Here is a 17531-nt window from a genome sequence, read left to right on the forward strand (position 1 = left end):
ATTAGCCCCGCCGGGGCCACACTCCGACACGTCTGAGCCACAAGCCGGGGTCTCCTTCTGCTACCCCCCCTCCCTTAGTGAAGACTGTAGCCTAGTCCACTCCCAGAACCAAGGTGGACAGGCTGCAATCTTCTACTGAGCAACCCTCTCTCTCGCATACACACACACCCATAACCACACACCCATAACCACACAGCTCCCTGCTTATTAATATACTTTGTCTTTGTCACAGAGAGAGCGATAGAGAGAGTAAAAGAGAGAGGACAGAGAGAGATGAGCAGATGGGCAGCAGTGATGCTGTGTGAAAGTGTGTGGACTCAACTCCTCGGGCCATTATGCCTGGCACTTAGGCTGGACAAGTCTAATCCTATTGACCTGAATGGTCGTGTGTGTGTTCCCCGGCTGTGTGTCTATGGCAGGGCCACAGAATGCTGGCACACAGTGCTGAACACACACAGACCCAGGCCTGTCCTACTGCTGAGCACACACACACACACACACAGGCTGGACACACACACACACACACACTAGCCACCATGCCTCAAGCCAGGCTTCCCCAGAGGCAGGCTCTGTCACCACGAGCAAGTCTGGCATTCCACACATGGCTCAGTCACAATGGGGTCGACCCATCAGCCCTATCTGCTAGCCTGGACGGTTCCACTGCTGTGGTTGTTTACCGCCTCGGCGTGGAACCGGGCCAGCGCCCCTTCCCCCCTCCGCGACGAGAGCAGGGACGCAGAACCTTCCCAGACAATAATGAAGATTGTCGTTTTGAAGCGCTTCGGCCGGTTTGGCGGCTGTACCGTAAAGGTCAGGGTTTCTGTTGTACTGAGGACCTTTGTTAACTGTCCCGAACCGATTTGCACCCGGACAGAAGGCTCGGACACGGCTGGTGGTGTGACCTTTTAGAGAGGGGGGGGGGGGGCTCCCTCTCCTCCTCTCGCCTCCCCAGAGAGAGAAACCCCGGGGATGGTGTGTGGAGGTGTGTGTGTGGAGGTGTGTGTGTGGAGGTGTGTGTGTGGAGGTGTGTGGGTGGAGGTGTGTGTGTGGAGGTGTTTGTGTGGGGTGGTGTGTGTGGGGGGGGTGGTGTGTGGGGTGGTGTGTGTGTGGGGTGGTGTGTGTGTGGGGTGGTGTGTGGGGTGGTGTGTGTGCTGGTGTGTGTGTGGGGTGGTGGTGTGTGGTGTGGGGTGGTGGTGTGTGGTGTGGGGTGGTGGGTGTGTGTGGGGTGGTGGTGTGTGGGGTGGTGGTGTGTGGGGTTGTGGTGTGTGGGGTTGTGGTGTGTGGTGTGGGGTGGTGTGTGTGTGTGGGGTGGTGGTGTGTGGGGTGGTGGTGTGTGGGGTGGTGTGTGTGTGGGGTGGTGTGTGTGCTGGTGTGTGTGTGGGGGGGTGGTGTGTGTGCTGGTGTGTGTGGGGTGGTGGTGTGTGGGGTTGTGGGGTGTGTGTGGGGTGGTGTGTGTGTGGGGTGGTGGTGTGTGGGGTGGTGTGAGTGAGGAGGCAGGTGAGCGGTTGATGCTCCTGCCAGCCTCTCACTCCTTTCAGAAGATACTGTAGGCTCTTTCTTCTCCTCCTGCCATCCTTCTTCAACCTATACGCAGGCTAAACATGAACCATCCCAGACTGCACCGGGGGTGGTATATATTTCCTGGGTTCGGGCATGACATTCTCTGCCTGGTGTCATCGCATGTTGTGACAGTGGCTTTCCAAAGCCAGGCGCTCCAGTGGATGCGAGGTACACTAATGAATCCATGTTGTCGTTGCAGGTGGCGTTGTACAACCCGGACCAGGACGGCAGCGACAGCCCCAGAAGTAGCCTTAACAACAGCCTGTCTGACCAGAGTCTGGCCTCCGTCAACCTCAACAGCGTGGGCAGCGTGCACAGCTACACCCCGGTAACCTGCCAACACGCCGCCCCCCCTAACCGCCTCCGAGCCGTTCTTCTCGCTGCCGCCGGACTGTAGGACTGTCTAGCCGCCGGGGATCCTCGCGTAGACCACGTAAACGCGTGCTGTAGCATAGCCGTGGCGGTCGGATCGCGTCGACCAATCATCTGATGGGAACTGCCGTGGGAGTGCTCTGTAGGAGAAGAGAGAGGTTCAGAGAAGGAGAGTAGAGAGAGTAGAGAGCGCGAGAGTTTTCTCTTTGTTGCAGTCTGCCAAAGCGAGCGAGAGCGGGGTGGTTGCTCGTCTGCGTGGCTAGACTGAACCTCGCGTTGAAGGATGAGAGAGCGGCGCGCGCCACCGCGGAGCACAAAAAAGAAAGCCTCCACCTGTGATGTCATCCCACCTGGGACACCCCCTCTTTGGTGCGGCCCTCCCCCGTCCCAGAGTGCACCCCGCTCCGGGCGCCGAGCAATTGATCCGCCCAGGCTCCCGGCGGACGTGAGTGTCTACTTGAGCTTAATTCCACCTTCTCTCTTCACTCCGGCGAGCCCGGGCTGAAGCACCGGTGCCACTCTCCCCGCTCAGTGCTGCTAATACCGCGTGCCTCAGCGGCTGTGTCCGGCACCCTGTCACGCTTAACTGGTACTCGCGCTTTTCTGTTTTCGAGGCCTGTCTTATTTTGATCGTTTCTTTTCGAAAGGAGGAAAGATGTCATGGAGAAACCCAATTCCGGTGTCGATGAATTCACCCGAGTCGGCGCTCAACGTTAGACCTGCCCGTAGTTGCAGAGTACAGGTGTCCTCACTTCCCTGTCTCTCGCATCCGAAAGTCTTAAGAGACAGAGTGGAGCCGGAGGCTAGCGCGGTTGCTAATGCTCTCTTGTTTCGCACGGGCACAGCGCGGATATCGACCACCTACACAAGTATGCAGGCAAAATGAATGCTTATTTGTACAAGGCACCGGTATTGATTTTGTTTTAAATACATTTTGCAGGCCACCTGAGTATTGGCTTTGTGTCCATTCCGATTGCTCTCTTTGGAACGAGAAGAGAAGAGTTTTGAAGGCAGTGGGCCAGAGGCCGTCGGAGGCGCGCGAGCTAACAGTTTGAAGTGACTGATGCCGCTCACGAATGCTAACATGCCTCTCACCAGCCGGCCTCGCTCTCTTGAAAGGCCTCAATACACACATTGTACTGCTTATTTACGTAGCTCTGGAAAAGGCCGCGCTTTGCAGCGAACATTCGGTCTGGTGGCGTCTTCTCATGGGCGACTCGGAAAGCTTCCTGAAGTCGCCATGGTCACCGTGGGAGGAGGGGGGTGACGGTGCTGATAGGCTGACGGGGGGGGGGGGGGGGGGGGGTCAGGTTTCCTCTCCAGCTGGAGACGGCCCCCCCCGAGCGTGTTTGATCACCGTGGACGTCGTGTCGTGGTCGCCTAGCGATGGCTTGGATTTACACTGTGTGGGTGGCAACCGATGCATCGAGTTAGCCTGACGATGAAAATAGAAAAAGAGTCTGCGATGGAATCGAAACGCCGAGCCGTGTCCAAGCGTGATCGACGTGCAATGTCGCATCCAGTCGAGGTGTGTTTCTCGAAACGAACCCTGACCCCTGTCTGTCCTCCCCCTCCCTCCCTCCCCCTCTCCCTCCCCCTCTCCCTCCCTGCAGGTGAGCAGCCACCCAGAGCCCGTGTCCCAGGCCCTGAGCCTGCAGCAGCCGCCCCAGCCCCAGTACAACATGCCAGAGAGGGACAAGCAGCTCCTCTTCTCCGACTTTGAAGATCTCAGTGCCTCCTTCCGCAGCCTGTACAAGTCTGTCTTTGAGCAGTCCTTCAGCCAACAGGGTAGGTGTTGGGCTTGTTCCACAACCAGCCATAGACAAAGATACTGATCGACTTTCTAGATACTACTCTAGGGTTCCTACTCTAGTTCCTACTCTAGGGTTCTTACCCTCTATGTCCTATCATCATATTCGGGTCTAGGCTATGGTTTATACCCTCAAAATGGTGTCAGTGGCTCCAACCAGCCAATCGTAGAGCTAACTGGAGTCAATTTCCACAGCGCTACACCAATCACATCCTCTCAGACTCTCAGCAGCACTGGGGAGCAGGGGCTGGGTCAAGCCGGGGCCACGGTCTACCGGAGGGTCTAGGGCAGCTTGGTAAAGGAACTGGAAGGTTCTGTGGGTAAAGGGTGGCTTCTCAGCAGCTGGCAGTGGGACTTGTGGGTCTTGCTTAAGGATGAATTAGGTTCACTGAGCTCTGAGTGTTTATTCAATAGACAGGGAGTGTCCTGAGGAAAGCTGCACATCTTTACTGATGTTACCATGTTGGTACTGTGAACTCATGAACTAGCCCCTGGCCTTTACCTACAGCACACTGAGCACTGTGCCAGGGAGTGGCTCAGTGCTCAGTGGCTCTGTATACCACCACAATGGATTTGAAATGAAACAATCAAGATGTGCTTTAAGTGCAGACTTTCAGCTTTAATTTCAGGGTATTTACATCCAAATCAGGTGAACGGTGTAGGAATTACAATACATTTTATATGTGGCCCCCCCCTTTTTAAGGGACCAAAAGTAATTGGACAATTGGCTGCTCAGCTGTTCCATGGCCAGGTGTATGTTATTTTCTCATAAAGGGAGTTCGTTATTTCATTGACAAGGAGCAGATAAAAGGTCTAGAGTTCATTTCAAGTATGGTATTTGTGTTTGGAATCTGTTGCTGTCAACTCTCAATATGAAGTCCAAAGAGCTGTCACCATCAGTGAAGCAAGCCATCGTTAGGCTGAAAAATCAAAACAAACCTATCAGAGAAATAGCAAAAACATTAGGTGTGGCCAAATCAACTGTTTGGTACATTCTTAAAAAGAAATAACGCACTGGTGAGCTCAGCAACACCAAAATACCCGGAAGACCACGGAAAACAACTGTGGTGGATGACAGAAGAATTCTTTCCCTGGTGAAGAAAAACCCCTTCACAACAGTTGGCCAGATCAATTCCTACACCGTTCACCTGATTTGGATGTAAATACCCTGAAATTAAAGCTGAAAGTCTGCACTTAAAGCACATCTTGATTGTTTCATTTCAAATCCATTGTGGTGGTATACAGAGCCAAAATGCTGAAAATTGTGTCAATGTCCAAATACTTATGGACCTAACTGTATGTCAAGTATGTACTTGAATGGAGTATAATATATATTACTTACTGGATTTACTATGAAAAACATTTGAGTTCTGAGTCCATTAAACCTCTATGTAGCCTACATAATAGAGGATTGACAAAGGTTCGCATTAGGATGACATGTGTGTGGCAGATCATGAGCGTATTGCGCCATATAGCTTTCCAAAGAGCCTAACCGCGCTTTCAAAAGTAATGCTTTTCGGTCCTTTAATCTGACTGACGAACGAAAAAGCACTCGACAAGCTGGTTTACCAGGTCAGGGCTCTTTGTGTGCAGCCTGCTCTCCACATATCAAACGTTTTTCTCTCCAATGTTTGGCTTGTGTTCCTCTCCTTCCTTTTTTTGGGGGCATGTTTCATTCGTTTTTCGTGTGCAGAAGAGTCCAAATCTCTTACTCACAAACCTCTTGCAATTAAAACACGTAAATAAGGGAGCGAGAGGATTTCACACCCCCGGCCGCTGGCAGACAGCGAGCTAATTCACCGGCTTTGATAGTAGTTAATGAGCTCGCATTATTATTCCGGGGCAGCGCGCTAATTGCTTTCTGTATTTCCCTTGTTGGACAATGGGCTTTCTGCGCCCGATAAGAGGCGCACCTTTGTCACCCCGGCGGTGAGTGGTGCTGTGTGGATTGCGGCAGAGCGAGGGCTGGAGTCGGCTCTAAAAGCACTCCAGTGGAATAGCTCCGGCGAGCCGCGGTCCTGACGGACGGGTCCTCCTCCGTCTGCCGTCGCAGCGCACGGATGATTTGCCGCTGCCGTCTGGGCAGATGTTGCCAGTGTTCCTGTCAGGCCTGGGGAGGAACAGTCAGGAGCAACGACAACAATAATGGAATTGTCAAACAGAGACATTCCAGGAAGTGCCCCTGGGGTGGGCTGTTTGCGCTCACACGGTCACTAGTGCTGAGTCACAGCCACTGGGCAGGTACCACTGGAATCCTTCCCTTCCTCCTTTTCCTCCTCCTTGCCTTCCTCGTGTCCTCGCTCGCATTCATACTTCCATGCTGACCGCTTTCCTCTCTTCGTGAGAGAATGAGAAACATTATTATGCATTGTAAAACGGCCATTACAAACAATCTTGAGACTGACTTGATTGATTGACTGACTGGTTGATGTGTGTGTGTTTGCAGGTCTGATGGGCATGCCCTCGGAGCCGTCCCAGCAGACACACACCTCCTGCTCCTACCAGAACTCCCCCAGCGGCACCATCATCTCCCAGAACAGCCTGGCTAACAACCACCCCAACAACCACCCCAACAACCACCCCAACAGCACAGGCCAACTGCCCCTGTCCCACCCCCCCCAGGGCCACCCGGGCCACGGCTCGCCCCACACACAGCACCTCCCCCAGCAGGGCCAGCACGGCCCCCACCAACACAACCAACACAACCAGCACGCCCAACACAACCAGCACGCCCAGCACAGTCAACACAGCCAGCACCAACACCCCCAGCACGGCCAACACCCGCAGCACAGCGCGCACCCCCAGCACCCCCAGCACCCGTCGCAGCACCCGTCCCACGGCCCTCACACGCAGCCCCACCCCTCGCAGCACGCGCAGCACACCACGCACCCTTCCCAGCATGCCCAGCAGCACCAGAGTCTGTCCCACCAGCCCCACCCTGCCCAGCAACAGATGACCTGCAACACGGGTAAGACCTGCCGTCGGGACTCTACACGGTACACACACACACACATCAACAACCACACGCACACACACACAGGTGTTCATTTGGCGTGTGCGTACAAAACACAGACACGATCTTGCGAGCCAATACACACAACCCCCTCGGTACCCAGCCGGACCAGGTCGATTGTCCCAGGCTGCTGTCGCCTGCTGCTGCTGCTATCTGAGGAGTAAATCATCAACAGACTCATGCAGTTTTCTGTGAGAACAAAGCCAGTGCTGCAGACAGCAACTCTAGTCTGGACTCCTGCTGCAGGCCTCCTCGCAGTGGAGTTGGCGCCACCCAGTGGCCAGAACGCAACACCTGCTCCGTGTAGCATAACGGAATGTACGCTGAAACCGCGTCGGTTGCCGTGTAACCCGAGCAGGATTGAAACGAGTACGAACCGAATAGGAGTAACAGAAACCCCCCCCCCCCCCCGTTAGTGTGGTGAAACTGAGACGCTGTTGTGTGTCGGCAGGTGTTCCCTCCGACTGGTATCCCACCAACCTGGACGCACTGAAGGAGAGCTGCCGCATCGCCAGCAGCTATAACTGGGCTGATGTTGACCTCTCCCCCTTCCAAGGTAGGGCCCTCACGAGCCATCAGGGTTGACCACAGGATTTGGAATAGTAGTAGCTCTGCTCAGGGTCTGGTCAGGGTTAATCCTGCCCTGTGGTCAGCTTACTGTACAATACCTTTTCTTTTTCACTCACTGCCGTGACACCGAAACTGTTCAAATTCAGAATGTGTTCGCCATGATTAAAACAGACTGACCACCACTGGTTTCATTGAAATATCTAGTTAATTTGTATTGATAGTTTAAATTAGATTCAAGTCAATGTCAGGAACAAATGATGCAATGAGGTAAATGAGGTAAACTTATAAGACCAAGAACTCCAACCTCTGTTCTCCTACTGCATAACCCCCTCCTACAAACCTTCATACAGCCAATCATCCAGCACGTCTGTCAATCAAACCAACACAACAAACTATTCTGGTGCAATGATTGAAACTTAGGTGAGATATGTCAAACTGACACAAGTCGGAGCCTTAAAATGTAGAAATGTAATAATGAGGCTGAAGTCTCCTCATAATGTTCACAATTTTCATCTCTGGAAGGAATAGAGAGAACATTTAGTAGTAGGAGGGCAAAAAAAAAACGTTGAAATTACACATTTCATTAAAGAATTTATAAAGTGAGATGGGCATATGAGATGGGCTATTTTATACACTTCGTAGCTACAGTAACTGTGTGTGTGTGTGTGTGTGTGCTTGCGCCCACAGGTCTGAAGGAGAGCATGAGACAAGCGGAGCTCAACAACTGGTCCCTGGAGCCCACCCAGATCGCTGACCTCTGCTCCTCCATCAACCAGTTCTTCACCCGCACCGGGGTCATCCAGCCACAGGGGGCGGTGCAGCCTGCCGTCTGCCACAGCTCCATGCACCCCAACAAGCCCGCTCAGCACATCACCACAGGTCAGCTAGCTGGTAACTACCTCCCCTCCCCTGAACCACCCTCCTGTGGGCTCGGATCAACACCCAGATCCGGGTATGTTGAGCGGTTTGTGTTGCTGCCGGGGGGTTTCACACCGTGTGTCCGTCTCTCCTCAGGTAACCTCTACATGGACTCCAGACAGGGCATGTCTATGATGGGTCCTCCCGGTTACCCTCATATGCCCCCCATGAGCAACGCAGGGCCCACCATGACAGGTGTGTGTGTGTGTGTGTGTGTGTGTGTGTGTGTGTGTGTGTGTGTGTGTGTGTGTGTGTGTGTGTGTGTGTGTGTGTGTGTGTGTGTGTGTGTGTGTGTGTGTGTGTGTGTGTACACGTGGGCGTGCCTACGGGTTTTGGATGCCCATGCCCACATTATCTCACTCTGTTATCTGTTGCACTCACGTCGAGAGTCCAATCAAGGACCGGGAAGCGAAGCGTCGTAACAACATGGCTGTATTTTGAAACCTCTTCCCAACGGTTGAACCTTGTTCTGTCCCGGGTTCCTCAGGTCACCACGCTCAGATGAACCAGCAGCACATGATCGTTCCCAGAAACTTCCCGATGCAGCGCATGGCAGCTGACGACATCCAGGATGACTTTGACTGGGACTCTATCGTGTAGCTTCACCCGCGCCCCTGGGCCAGGAGCGGAGGGCGGAGGAGAGGAGCAGGACGAGGAGGAGAGGAGCCAGGCCAAGCTAGACACCCACCGCAGGAGGTTGGGTGGGACGCAGAAGAAATGGAGGGCGAAAGAGAGACTTCAGAGTCCGGACATTTTTACAATCGAAACGAAACGAAAACAAACTGAAAAAGAAAAACACAAAAAACAAAACGAGAAAAAATATGTTACTTTGAAGACAATCATATTTAGTCTGACATGTTTTAAGTGACGGCTCGCCGTCTTGTCTGGGGACAAACGGCACATGTTCATGTCTAAATCCCATTCTCCTCGTCCTCCCTTCCAGCCCTCCGCTTTCTCTCCCCTCCTCTCCTGCCTTCTCTTCCTCTCCCCCCCCCCCCCCCATCCCTTTTGCCAGCCCAGCCAGCAGCCTTCCAAAGCCCCACCCTCCTCCTCCCTTCATCCCAGTCCCTAACTGTTGTGTGATCTGAGCGATGTGTTGGCCTTGTAATCCTTCTCGTGTTGACTTGGGCCTCAGCTGCCTCTTGGATCAGTTTGTCTCTTCCTTGTTTTTGGAGTTTTTTTTGTTTTTGTTTTGTTTTTTCGGTTCTGTTTTGGTGACGCAGGTCTCGTCAAAGAGGGGCGTTGATGGCAGGGGACGGTGCTTGTCGGCCTCTGGGCGGTGTGAGGTCAGGTTTCCAGTCACGGAGGGGTACACACGGTGTTTTTAGCATTGAACCAGACTTGAGGTGTCAATCACAGAGATGCTGCATCAGAGATCTGATATTCATCTCCAGTCCTAATTGCCCATCCTGTATGGTTTCTTACTGTGGACTAGTTATGTCTGTTCAGCAACTGTACCAGCAGTATTTGTGATGTGTGTCCACTCCAGCTATACAGTAGGACCTGTACGTAAAGCAGATTTTATCTGCTCAATCACTCTAATGAAGGGCCTACTGTGACTGACCAACAAACCATGCAACGTTGATGTGATTCACACAGCTGCAGTCATCATCAGTCTGTGTCATGTCCTCTAAAACTGGCTCCTTATCTCCCTAGATGTGACACGGTCTAAAGAAGGCAGACGATACGCAAATATACAATCATAACAGAACGGAAGTGGGATGTGTGTGTGTCTGTGTGTTTGAGTACTGTTTTGTGAGTGTTTTTTCTTGTAACTTAGGGCTAAGATCGATTGCTGTGGTGATCTATGAGCACAACAGAACCAGAGGCACAAAGCGTGGTGAGATCTGGGGGCGCAGAGACGCCCTCAGAGAGGAGGGTCCTCAAGAGGGGATTAGGTATGAGAGCGGTGATGCTCCAGTCTCCCTCCCTCCTGTCCACTCTCTTAGTCAGCCAGACTGCTTCTTCTTACGATTTATAGACTTAGTACATTTAATTACCCCCCAACAGTTTTATTTCAACTATATAGGGAAGCCACCTATTCAGTTGAAATATTTGATTCCCCACCTCTAGATACAAATGTAAATGTTTGTTTTTTTGACTAGATTATTGTTTCTTTCATTTTTCTATATACCTATTCCTGTGACAATCATGCCATTTTTGATTTTATGTGATATCGCTGGGCCTTTTGATAGCTTGGATTCCAGTCAGGTATCTTTTAAGACTCCTACATTTTTACGCAGTGACTTCCTCTTATAGCAGGATATGATGTCGAACCGAAAGAGGCGGAACTAGTCCTTTTCACCATACTGACAGTCAATAGGCTTTTATCTTCTGTTGAGCCGTCAACACAGGCCCCCTCTCACTCCAGCCTCCTCTTTCTTTTAACGGTTATTCGATTCTTTTAGTATAAAAGTTTTATTGGTTTGTTTAACCTCTTTGATATATTTCCCTCATTGTCTGGTTCAGCCCAGATTTAGCTTGCCCTCTGTGATTCTTCTTCCTCTGCTTCTAGTGACGGCTGGGATGTGCCACATGGCCTAGTCAGTGCTCAGGGTCTGTGGAAAAGCTTGAGTAGCTCGGAAGGTGATTTGAAAGCCCAGTCATGATACAGAGTCGGGTATTCAGTCAGGATATGGCAAGACTGTGGATCCCCAGAGGTCCCGGCGGTGTGTCCGTAGCCCTGGGAGGGTCCAGTGTGTCAGGTCAGGCTTGGGAACGCTCTTGGCCACGGCAGCCCAGGGAGCCCGGCTGGTGGGGTGAAGCTTAAGAGCTGGCTGCAGAACGGTGCTTTATCAAGTCTGAACACTAGAGGGCTGTTGACTCTGCCTCCTTGGAAATGGCCGGGCTGGCTAGTGCAAAGGGAGGTGATTGGAAGATAGAAACTGACAGTTAAATCACAAGACAATGATTGGATCAACAGGTTATGCACCATTCTGGGTCATTTGTGTGTGTGTGTCTGGGTCTGTGTGTATGGACAAGTTCTTTTAAAAAGACAATTCACTTTTTGAATAACGCTGGAGATGTACCTGCCAGAGAGATTACCAAGACAAGAATAAAAAATAAAAAATAAGCCTTGTTACAATATGGGAGAGAACTGCCAACAAGTACTGCTGATTGAGGCCTATTTTATTCAGTGCTGTGTGTTGTTGTGCTTCTTGTAAATAAATGTCTTTTCAATCATCCCTTTTTCCTCTTGGGGTTGGGGACATTAAGGCAGGGGGTGGGTCTTACTTGTGAAAGAGAGGAGGGGAAAAGAATAGAGTATTTTGTTATTATCCAATCAGAGGGTGACACAGTATGTATATATCTATATTGTATATATGTGATGAAAATGCATTTGCTTTTTGTGTGACACTACCTTTTACCTGTACCTATGGTTCTACATTCAGTGTTTCAATGTTGATAATATATATTTTGTGTTTGTTTTGTTTTTAGATTTCATCTTTGTCATTTCTTGTATTTGTCTTCTTTTTCTCCTTTTTGTCCTTTTGTTTATTGCACGGTTTATTACTTTTGCTGTCCAATGAGGTGACACAGCTCTCTTTGTATTGGTTTAGTGCTGTAAAATAACTCCAAGTGTTATTAGAATTGTCAATACCACCCCACCCCCACCCCAGCCCCATCCCCAATATGCATGAATGGCACTTAAAAGAAATAAAATATGTTAACTTCACTGTGGAATAGGGTGTTGTTTGTGAAATTATTTTTCAAGTTCACTTGCAAGTTATGGTGCATATGAACAGGATTTGTAGCAGTCCAAAACAAGTCTAAACCAATAAAACATCCAGGCGTTGCTGTGACTCAACAACACAACAGCAGATGTAGCTGTTACTCACATCGTGGACACAGTGGGGGTGCTGCTATGTCTCTGTCTGTTCTGGAATCTTCTTTGACTTGGATATTATTGTAATTCTCTGTAATGGGCAGATCAAATCAAAATGTATTTGTATAGCTTTTTTTTACTTTTTCTTCAAGCAATGTCACAGAGGGCTTCACATACACCCATATAACTGCACCTATACCAGCCTAAACCCTCAAGGAAAACAAGGGAACACCTTGTGAAAGAAACCTTGGGAGGAGCAATACAGTGAGGGATCTCCCTCCTCTAGGGAGATCAGATCAGTTGAAAACCTAGAGATATACTGTACTTTAAATGTGTTCAAAACATGTTGCTTGTGGATGTTATCTTCCACATTCTGCATAGATCAGTGTACTTGTTGCTGTGGAGCACAGTTCATTGTCTGATTATTAATTTTGTTTTTTTAATATGTTTGGTTCTCGCCATCAAACTCTTGTTCTCTTCCACGTGGATAACATGTGACGTTCCTGCACAGGAACGGTATATCACTCCAGATTCCAGACCAATGGTCTATTGCAGAAGACCCCCTGACCCTCCCATTTCTCATAGGACCCTCCCATCCTGTCTATCACCCAACCACTTGACTTATAATGCCCTCAGTGACACCCCCATAACCCCAACCCCCAACCCTCCCTCTCTCCACCTCACATGCCTTCCCTTTCAGCAGGCTGCTGGATTGCCATCTCCACAGACCAGCGTGTGAGCTTGTGGCTTGGTGAAGTTGCTCCGGTTGCCAGCAGTGACTGAGAGGGAGACGAGAAGAGGGACAGGGGCTTCCCCTGCTGCAGCTCTCGGCAACGCTCGTATCGACTCAGTGTGATCATTCTGACTGCTGAGGGACAGAGGGCACCGCAGACAGACAGACACAGACAGTCACCATGATGAGAGTTCCACAGCTGCTTCTGCTGGCCCTGGCTGTGCACCTTTCTTCCACAGCTCCCAGATGTAAGTCACGGCATCTCTGAAATCAGTCTTATCGGTTGCCTTGTTATGAAGTTGGGAAGCTACGGTGTTAGACTTGAGTCACCAGTCAATATTTCTTGTTCGGTGGCATTTCCAGATATTGATTTGACACGCAGGTGTGTGGAAATGCTGTAATCGTTTTGATCCGTCTCAGATCACAATGGTTGTATTTACAGATGTATCACACAAGCTTTGTCTTGTGTGTAAGCAGACCCTTGTTACTAATGAGAGCACCCACAGCTCTCTTCTTTCAATGCAGTTGGCTGTATGTGACATAATAGTTACAGTAACATATTGTAAGGTGTTCCTCGGCAACACACCTTACACACCGTTCCTGTATCGTATATGTGTGTTTATCTCCCTGAATCATGCCCCTGTCTGAAGTGAAGTGTGGTGCTAAACTGACAGAGGGATGTATTTCTCTTCCCTTGAACTAAACTTGGAGCCCTCTTGCCCCTCCTTCCTCCCCCACCACCAACAGCCCCCATATACAGTATGTGCCCCATCTGGTATAGTGTTGGACTTCCTTTCAACTGTTATATTTAACTTTCAACCTTTCAAATGTTCCACGATTCAGTAGAGACTAGCCAGGGTAGATCTTCGAGCAGTGTACAGCTTGCACTGTCAATGAATCAATCTATAAACTTTTTTTATTTATTTATTATTCATGGGTTGACTAATATTACTCAACAGTATAATGCAATAAGTATCGCAAACAGTATTGTATTGGATGAAATAGTTACCTACTTGCACTGTTAACTAAAGGGTATTACTAATCATATTTCAAAATCTGCCATAATAAATCATGCTCTCAATGCTAAACATCTGACACCAGATGTGACTGAACATGCCACAGCACATGATGGCATTTTAGAATATCCTAATGTTTTTGATATCTCTGAAGTTATCAGGGAAGCCCCAGAGGTTGCAATACCAGAAGAGTTTGCACATGTTGCACCAGAGGAAGTGGTTGATGCTGAGAAACCTGCCCCAAAGGAAGTGTATTCCGAAGAACCTGTTCCTGTTGCACCTGAGGAACCTGCTGCAGTAGAACCTGTTGTAGTAGAACCTGTTCATGTTATACCTGAGGAACCTGCTGCAGAAGAACCTGCTGCAGTAGAACCTGCTCCTGTAATACCTGAGGAACCAGCTCCAGAGGAACCTGCTGCAGTAGAACCTGCTCCTGTTATACCTGAGGAACCAGCTCCAGAGGAACCTGCTCCAGAAGAACCTGCTGCAGTAGAACCTGCTCCTGTAATACCCGAGGAACCAGGTCCAGAGGAACCTGCTCCAGAAGAACCTGCTGCAGTAGAACCTGCTTCTGTTGCAGCAGAGGAACCAGCTCCAGAGGAACCAGCTCCAGAGGAACCTGCTGCAGAAGAACCTGCTGCAGTAGAACCTGCTCTTGTTATACCCGAAGAACCAGCTCCAGAGGTACTAGCTCCAGAAGAACCTGCTGCAGTAGAACCTGCTCCAGAAGAACCTTCTGCAGTAGAACCTGTTCCTGTTGCACCTGAGGAACCAGCTCCAGAGGAACCTGCTGCAGAAGAACCTGCTGCAGTAGAACCTGCTCCTGTAATACCTGAGCAACCAGCTCCAGAGGAACCTGCTGCAGAAGAACCTGCTGCAGTAGAACATGCTCCTGTTATACCTGAGGAACCAGCTCCAGAGGAACCTGCTCCAGAAGAACCTGCTGCAGTAGAACCTGCTCCTGTTGCAGCAGAGGAAACAGCTCCAGAGGAACCAGCTCCAGAGGAACCTGCTCCAGAAGAACCTGCTGCAGTAGAACCTGTTCCTGTTTTACCTGAGGAACCAGCTCCAGAGGTACCATATCCAGAAGAACCTGCTCCAGAAGAACCTGCTGCAGTAGAACCTGTTCCTGTTTTACCTGAGGAACCAGCTCCAGAGGTACCATATCCAGAAGAACCTGCTCCAGAAGAACCTGCTGATGTAGAACCTGTTCCTGTTGCACCTGAGGAACCAGCTCCAGAGGAACCTGCTGCAGTAGAACCTGTTCCTGTTGCACCTGAGGAACAAGCTCCAGAAGAACCTGCTCCAGTAGAACCTGCTGTAGTAGAACCCGTTCCCGTTGCACCTGAGGAACCAGCTCCAGAAGATCCTGCTCCAGTAGAACCTGCTGCAGCAGAACCCGTTCCTGTTGCACCTGAGGAACAAGCTCCAGAGGAACCTGCTGCAGTAGAACCTGTTCCTGTTGCACCTGAGGAACCAGCTCCAGAAGAACCTGCTCCAGTAGAACCTGCTGCAGTAGAACCTGCTCCCGTTATACCTGAGGAGCCAGCTCCAGAAGAACCTGCTCCAGTAGAACCTTCACCAGAAGAACCTGCTGCAGTAGAACCTGTTCCTGTTGCACCTGAGGAACCAGCTCCAGAGGAACCTGCTCCAGAAGAACCTGCACCAGAAGAACCTGCTGCAGTAGAACCTGCTCCTGTTATACCTGAGGAACCAGCTCCAGAGGAATCTGCTCCAGAAGAACCTGCTGCAGTAGAACCTGTTCCTGTTGCACCTGAGGAACCAGCTCCAGAGGAACCAGGTTCTGAAGAACCTGATGCAGTGGAACCTGATACTATTATACCTGAGGAAGAAGAACATTCTTCAGAGGAAGTTGTTCCAGAGGAACCAGCTCCAGAGGAACTTGTTCCAATTGTCCCTGTTGACATGGTTACTGAGGCCCCAACTGAGCTTACAATTCCAGACGTTCCTGAGCCAGAAGAGGAGGAGCCTGAGGTCCCAACAGAGACCCCAGTCGAACCTGAGGTCCCAACAGACACCCCAGTCGAACCTGAGGTCCCAACAGAGACTCCAGTCGAACCTGAGGTCCCAACAGAGACTCCAGTCGAACCTGAGGCTCCAGATTGTCACTGCCCCGAGGTGGAGGCCGCCCCTCCTGCCCCAGCAGCTCCTGCTGCCACAAAGGCTACAGAAAAGGTCACAGAGGGTATGGGAGCCACAGCCATACTGATGGAACAGGAATCTACCGGTAGGAACACTCACAGAGCTTCCCACATCATAAGTGTAATAGTACACAAACAGGTCTGACTATTATGAATCTTAGTTAGTAGTCCCAACATTATCTCCTGGGTATCATGTGTTTCTCTTTGTTGAGCCACACAAGGTGTTTAAAATAGTTGAAACATTTATTTGGTGACTGATAACCAGGGTTTGGGTTTGTGCCACCGCAGGTGTGAGCAGAGGACTGGTGCTAGGCGCAGCATTTCTCTCGCTGTTGTCGCTCATCGCTGTTGGATCAGTAGGCAGTGCTGTGTCCAGGAAGATGCGTTGAAATCGGTGAGTGCTGGATGGAAGTTTGACGTAGGCAGTATAAGTATCTGTAAGATCAGAATTAGCCACTGACTTGAATTTGCCCCTACTTTGCCAAAACATATATACGTATATTTTCCTGCTAACTTGTGACCAGCTGTCAAAAATTATTTCAATCTTTTCTATCTTCGAACAGGTTGTTGAAGTAACTAACATTTGGCCGATGGAAAGACTGTCTGGATGTGCTGGAATCTAAAGCAGTATCAACTTCACTGGACTGAACTTTTTAAAAGTCAACTGGAAGCACAAACTCCCACACTCCAGATATTAGATCCAAGATTTTGAACTGCCAAGAAAGGGGTAATTTCCCAAACACCCACCCCAAGGGTGGAAAATGAATGTATATAAATAGGTGAAATAGGTGTCCTGACCCAATACCAGTTTAAGAACTAAATGTGACGCTAAGGCCCAAGGAACTAGTTATAAGACAGTGACCACCCACTGTCAGTGTGTGTGTATCGCTATTTATAAACTGGAATGGAATTAAATATATCTAAGGAGGGGAATATGTTTTCTTTGCATTTGGGGTGGCATGAATATTGTAAATATTCATATAAAAGTGTAATCTATGTTTTTTTACGTGATTATTATACTCAATATTGAACTTGAATACAGCAGATCTAATTATGTCTCACGCAAATATTAAACACAAACAAAAGGTCAACTTGTTTTGGTGTTCATCTATATGAAGGTCAAATCTATACGTTGAGGTCAAATCTTTAAGAATAATGGTGTTTTGTGTTCTTTTATTCATAAAAATATATTTACAAACTGCCTTTGTGATATTACAACTGTAGAATCTATAGTTTGAACAATCCATCTTTAATAGTACTTCTTCTGGACATATTGGTCTGTTGGTGGGTTAGGTATTGCATTTGCGTACATACTGTATACTGATAGTTTGTCATTCTATGACTAACATAGAAGGAGGTCCCATATCCCTCACACAGTGGCATGTTGCTGTGTGCGCAAAATATACTGTTTACAAACCAGCCCAGCTCACACACACGCTTAAACGCTGTATGTATGTAGGGGACACGATGTTCTGTATGCGGCCCTTGAAGAGCTCATATGGCCGGGCCATATTCTAGAACAGGACACGTGTGGTGTGGACATATAATGGA

At 49.7% G+C, this 17531-nt stretch overlaps 2 protein-coding genes across 4 annotated transcripts in view; both read left to right on the plus strand.

The window, feature by feature from the left end:
• foxj3 (forkhead box J3) overlaps positions 1–11927 on the plus strand; it is a 68961-nt gene extending 57034 nt beyond the window's left edge. The window contains exons 6-12 of one of the 3 annotated variants that reach the window (XM_067246209.1): positions 1760–1888; positions 3546–3720; positions 6189–6710; positions 7207–7311; positions 8013–8216; positions 8340–8438; positions 8731–11927. In XM_067246209.1, the coding sequence (XP_067102310.1) occupies positions 1760–1888; positions 3546–3720; positions 6189–6710; positions 7207–7311; positions 8013–8216; positions 8340–8438; positions 8731–8843 (1347 nt within the window). In that variant the 3' untranslated portion in view covers positions 8844–11927. The remainder of the gene's footprint in view (positions 1–1759; positions 1889–3545; positions 3721–6188; positions 6711–7206; positions 7312–8012; positions 8217–8339; positions 8439–8730) is intronic. The other 2 variants (XM_067246217.1, XM_067246226.1) reach the window with 2 other exon arrangements.
• An 835-nt stretch (positions 11928–12762) lies between these two features.
• Positions 12763–17071, plus strand: LOC136951658 (proteoglycan 4-like). The gene is made up of 4 exons (XM_067246197.1): positions 12763–13050; positions 13973–16066; positions 16269–16374; positions 16544–17071. The coding sequence occupies exons 1-3, from the start codon at positions 12984–12986 to the stop codon at positions 16367–16369; spliced, it is 2262 nt and encodes a 753-aa protein (XP_067102298.1). The 5' UTR covers positions 12763–12983; the 3' UTR covers positions 16370–16374; positions 16544–17071.
• Positions 17072–17531: the final 460 nt, after the last annotated feature.

The sequence above is a fragment of the Osmerus mordax genome, chromosome 1, assembly GCF_038355195.1.
Source record: "Osmerus mordax isolate fOsmMor3 chromosome 1, fOsmMor3.pri, whole genome shotgun sequence".
In the NCBI taxonomy this organism is placed as follows: Eukaryota; Metazoa; Chordata; class Actinopteri; order Osmeriformes; family Osmeridae; genus Osmerus; species Osmerus mordax.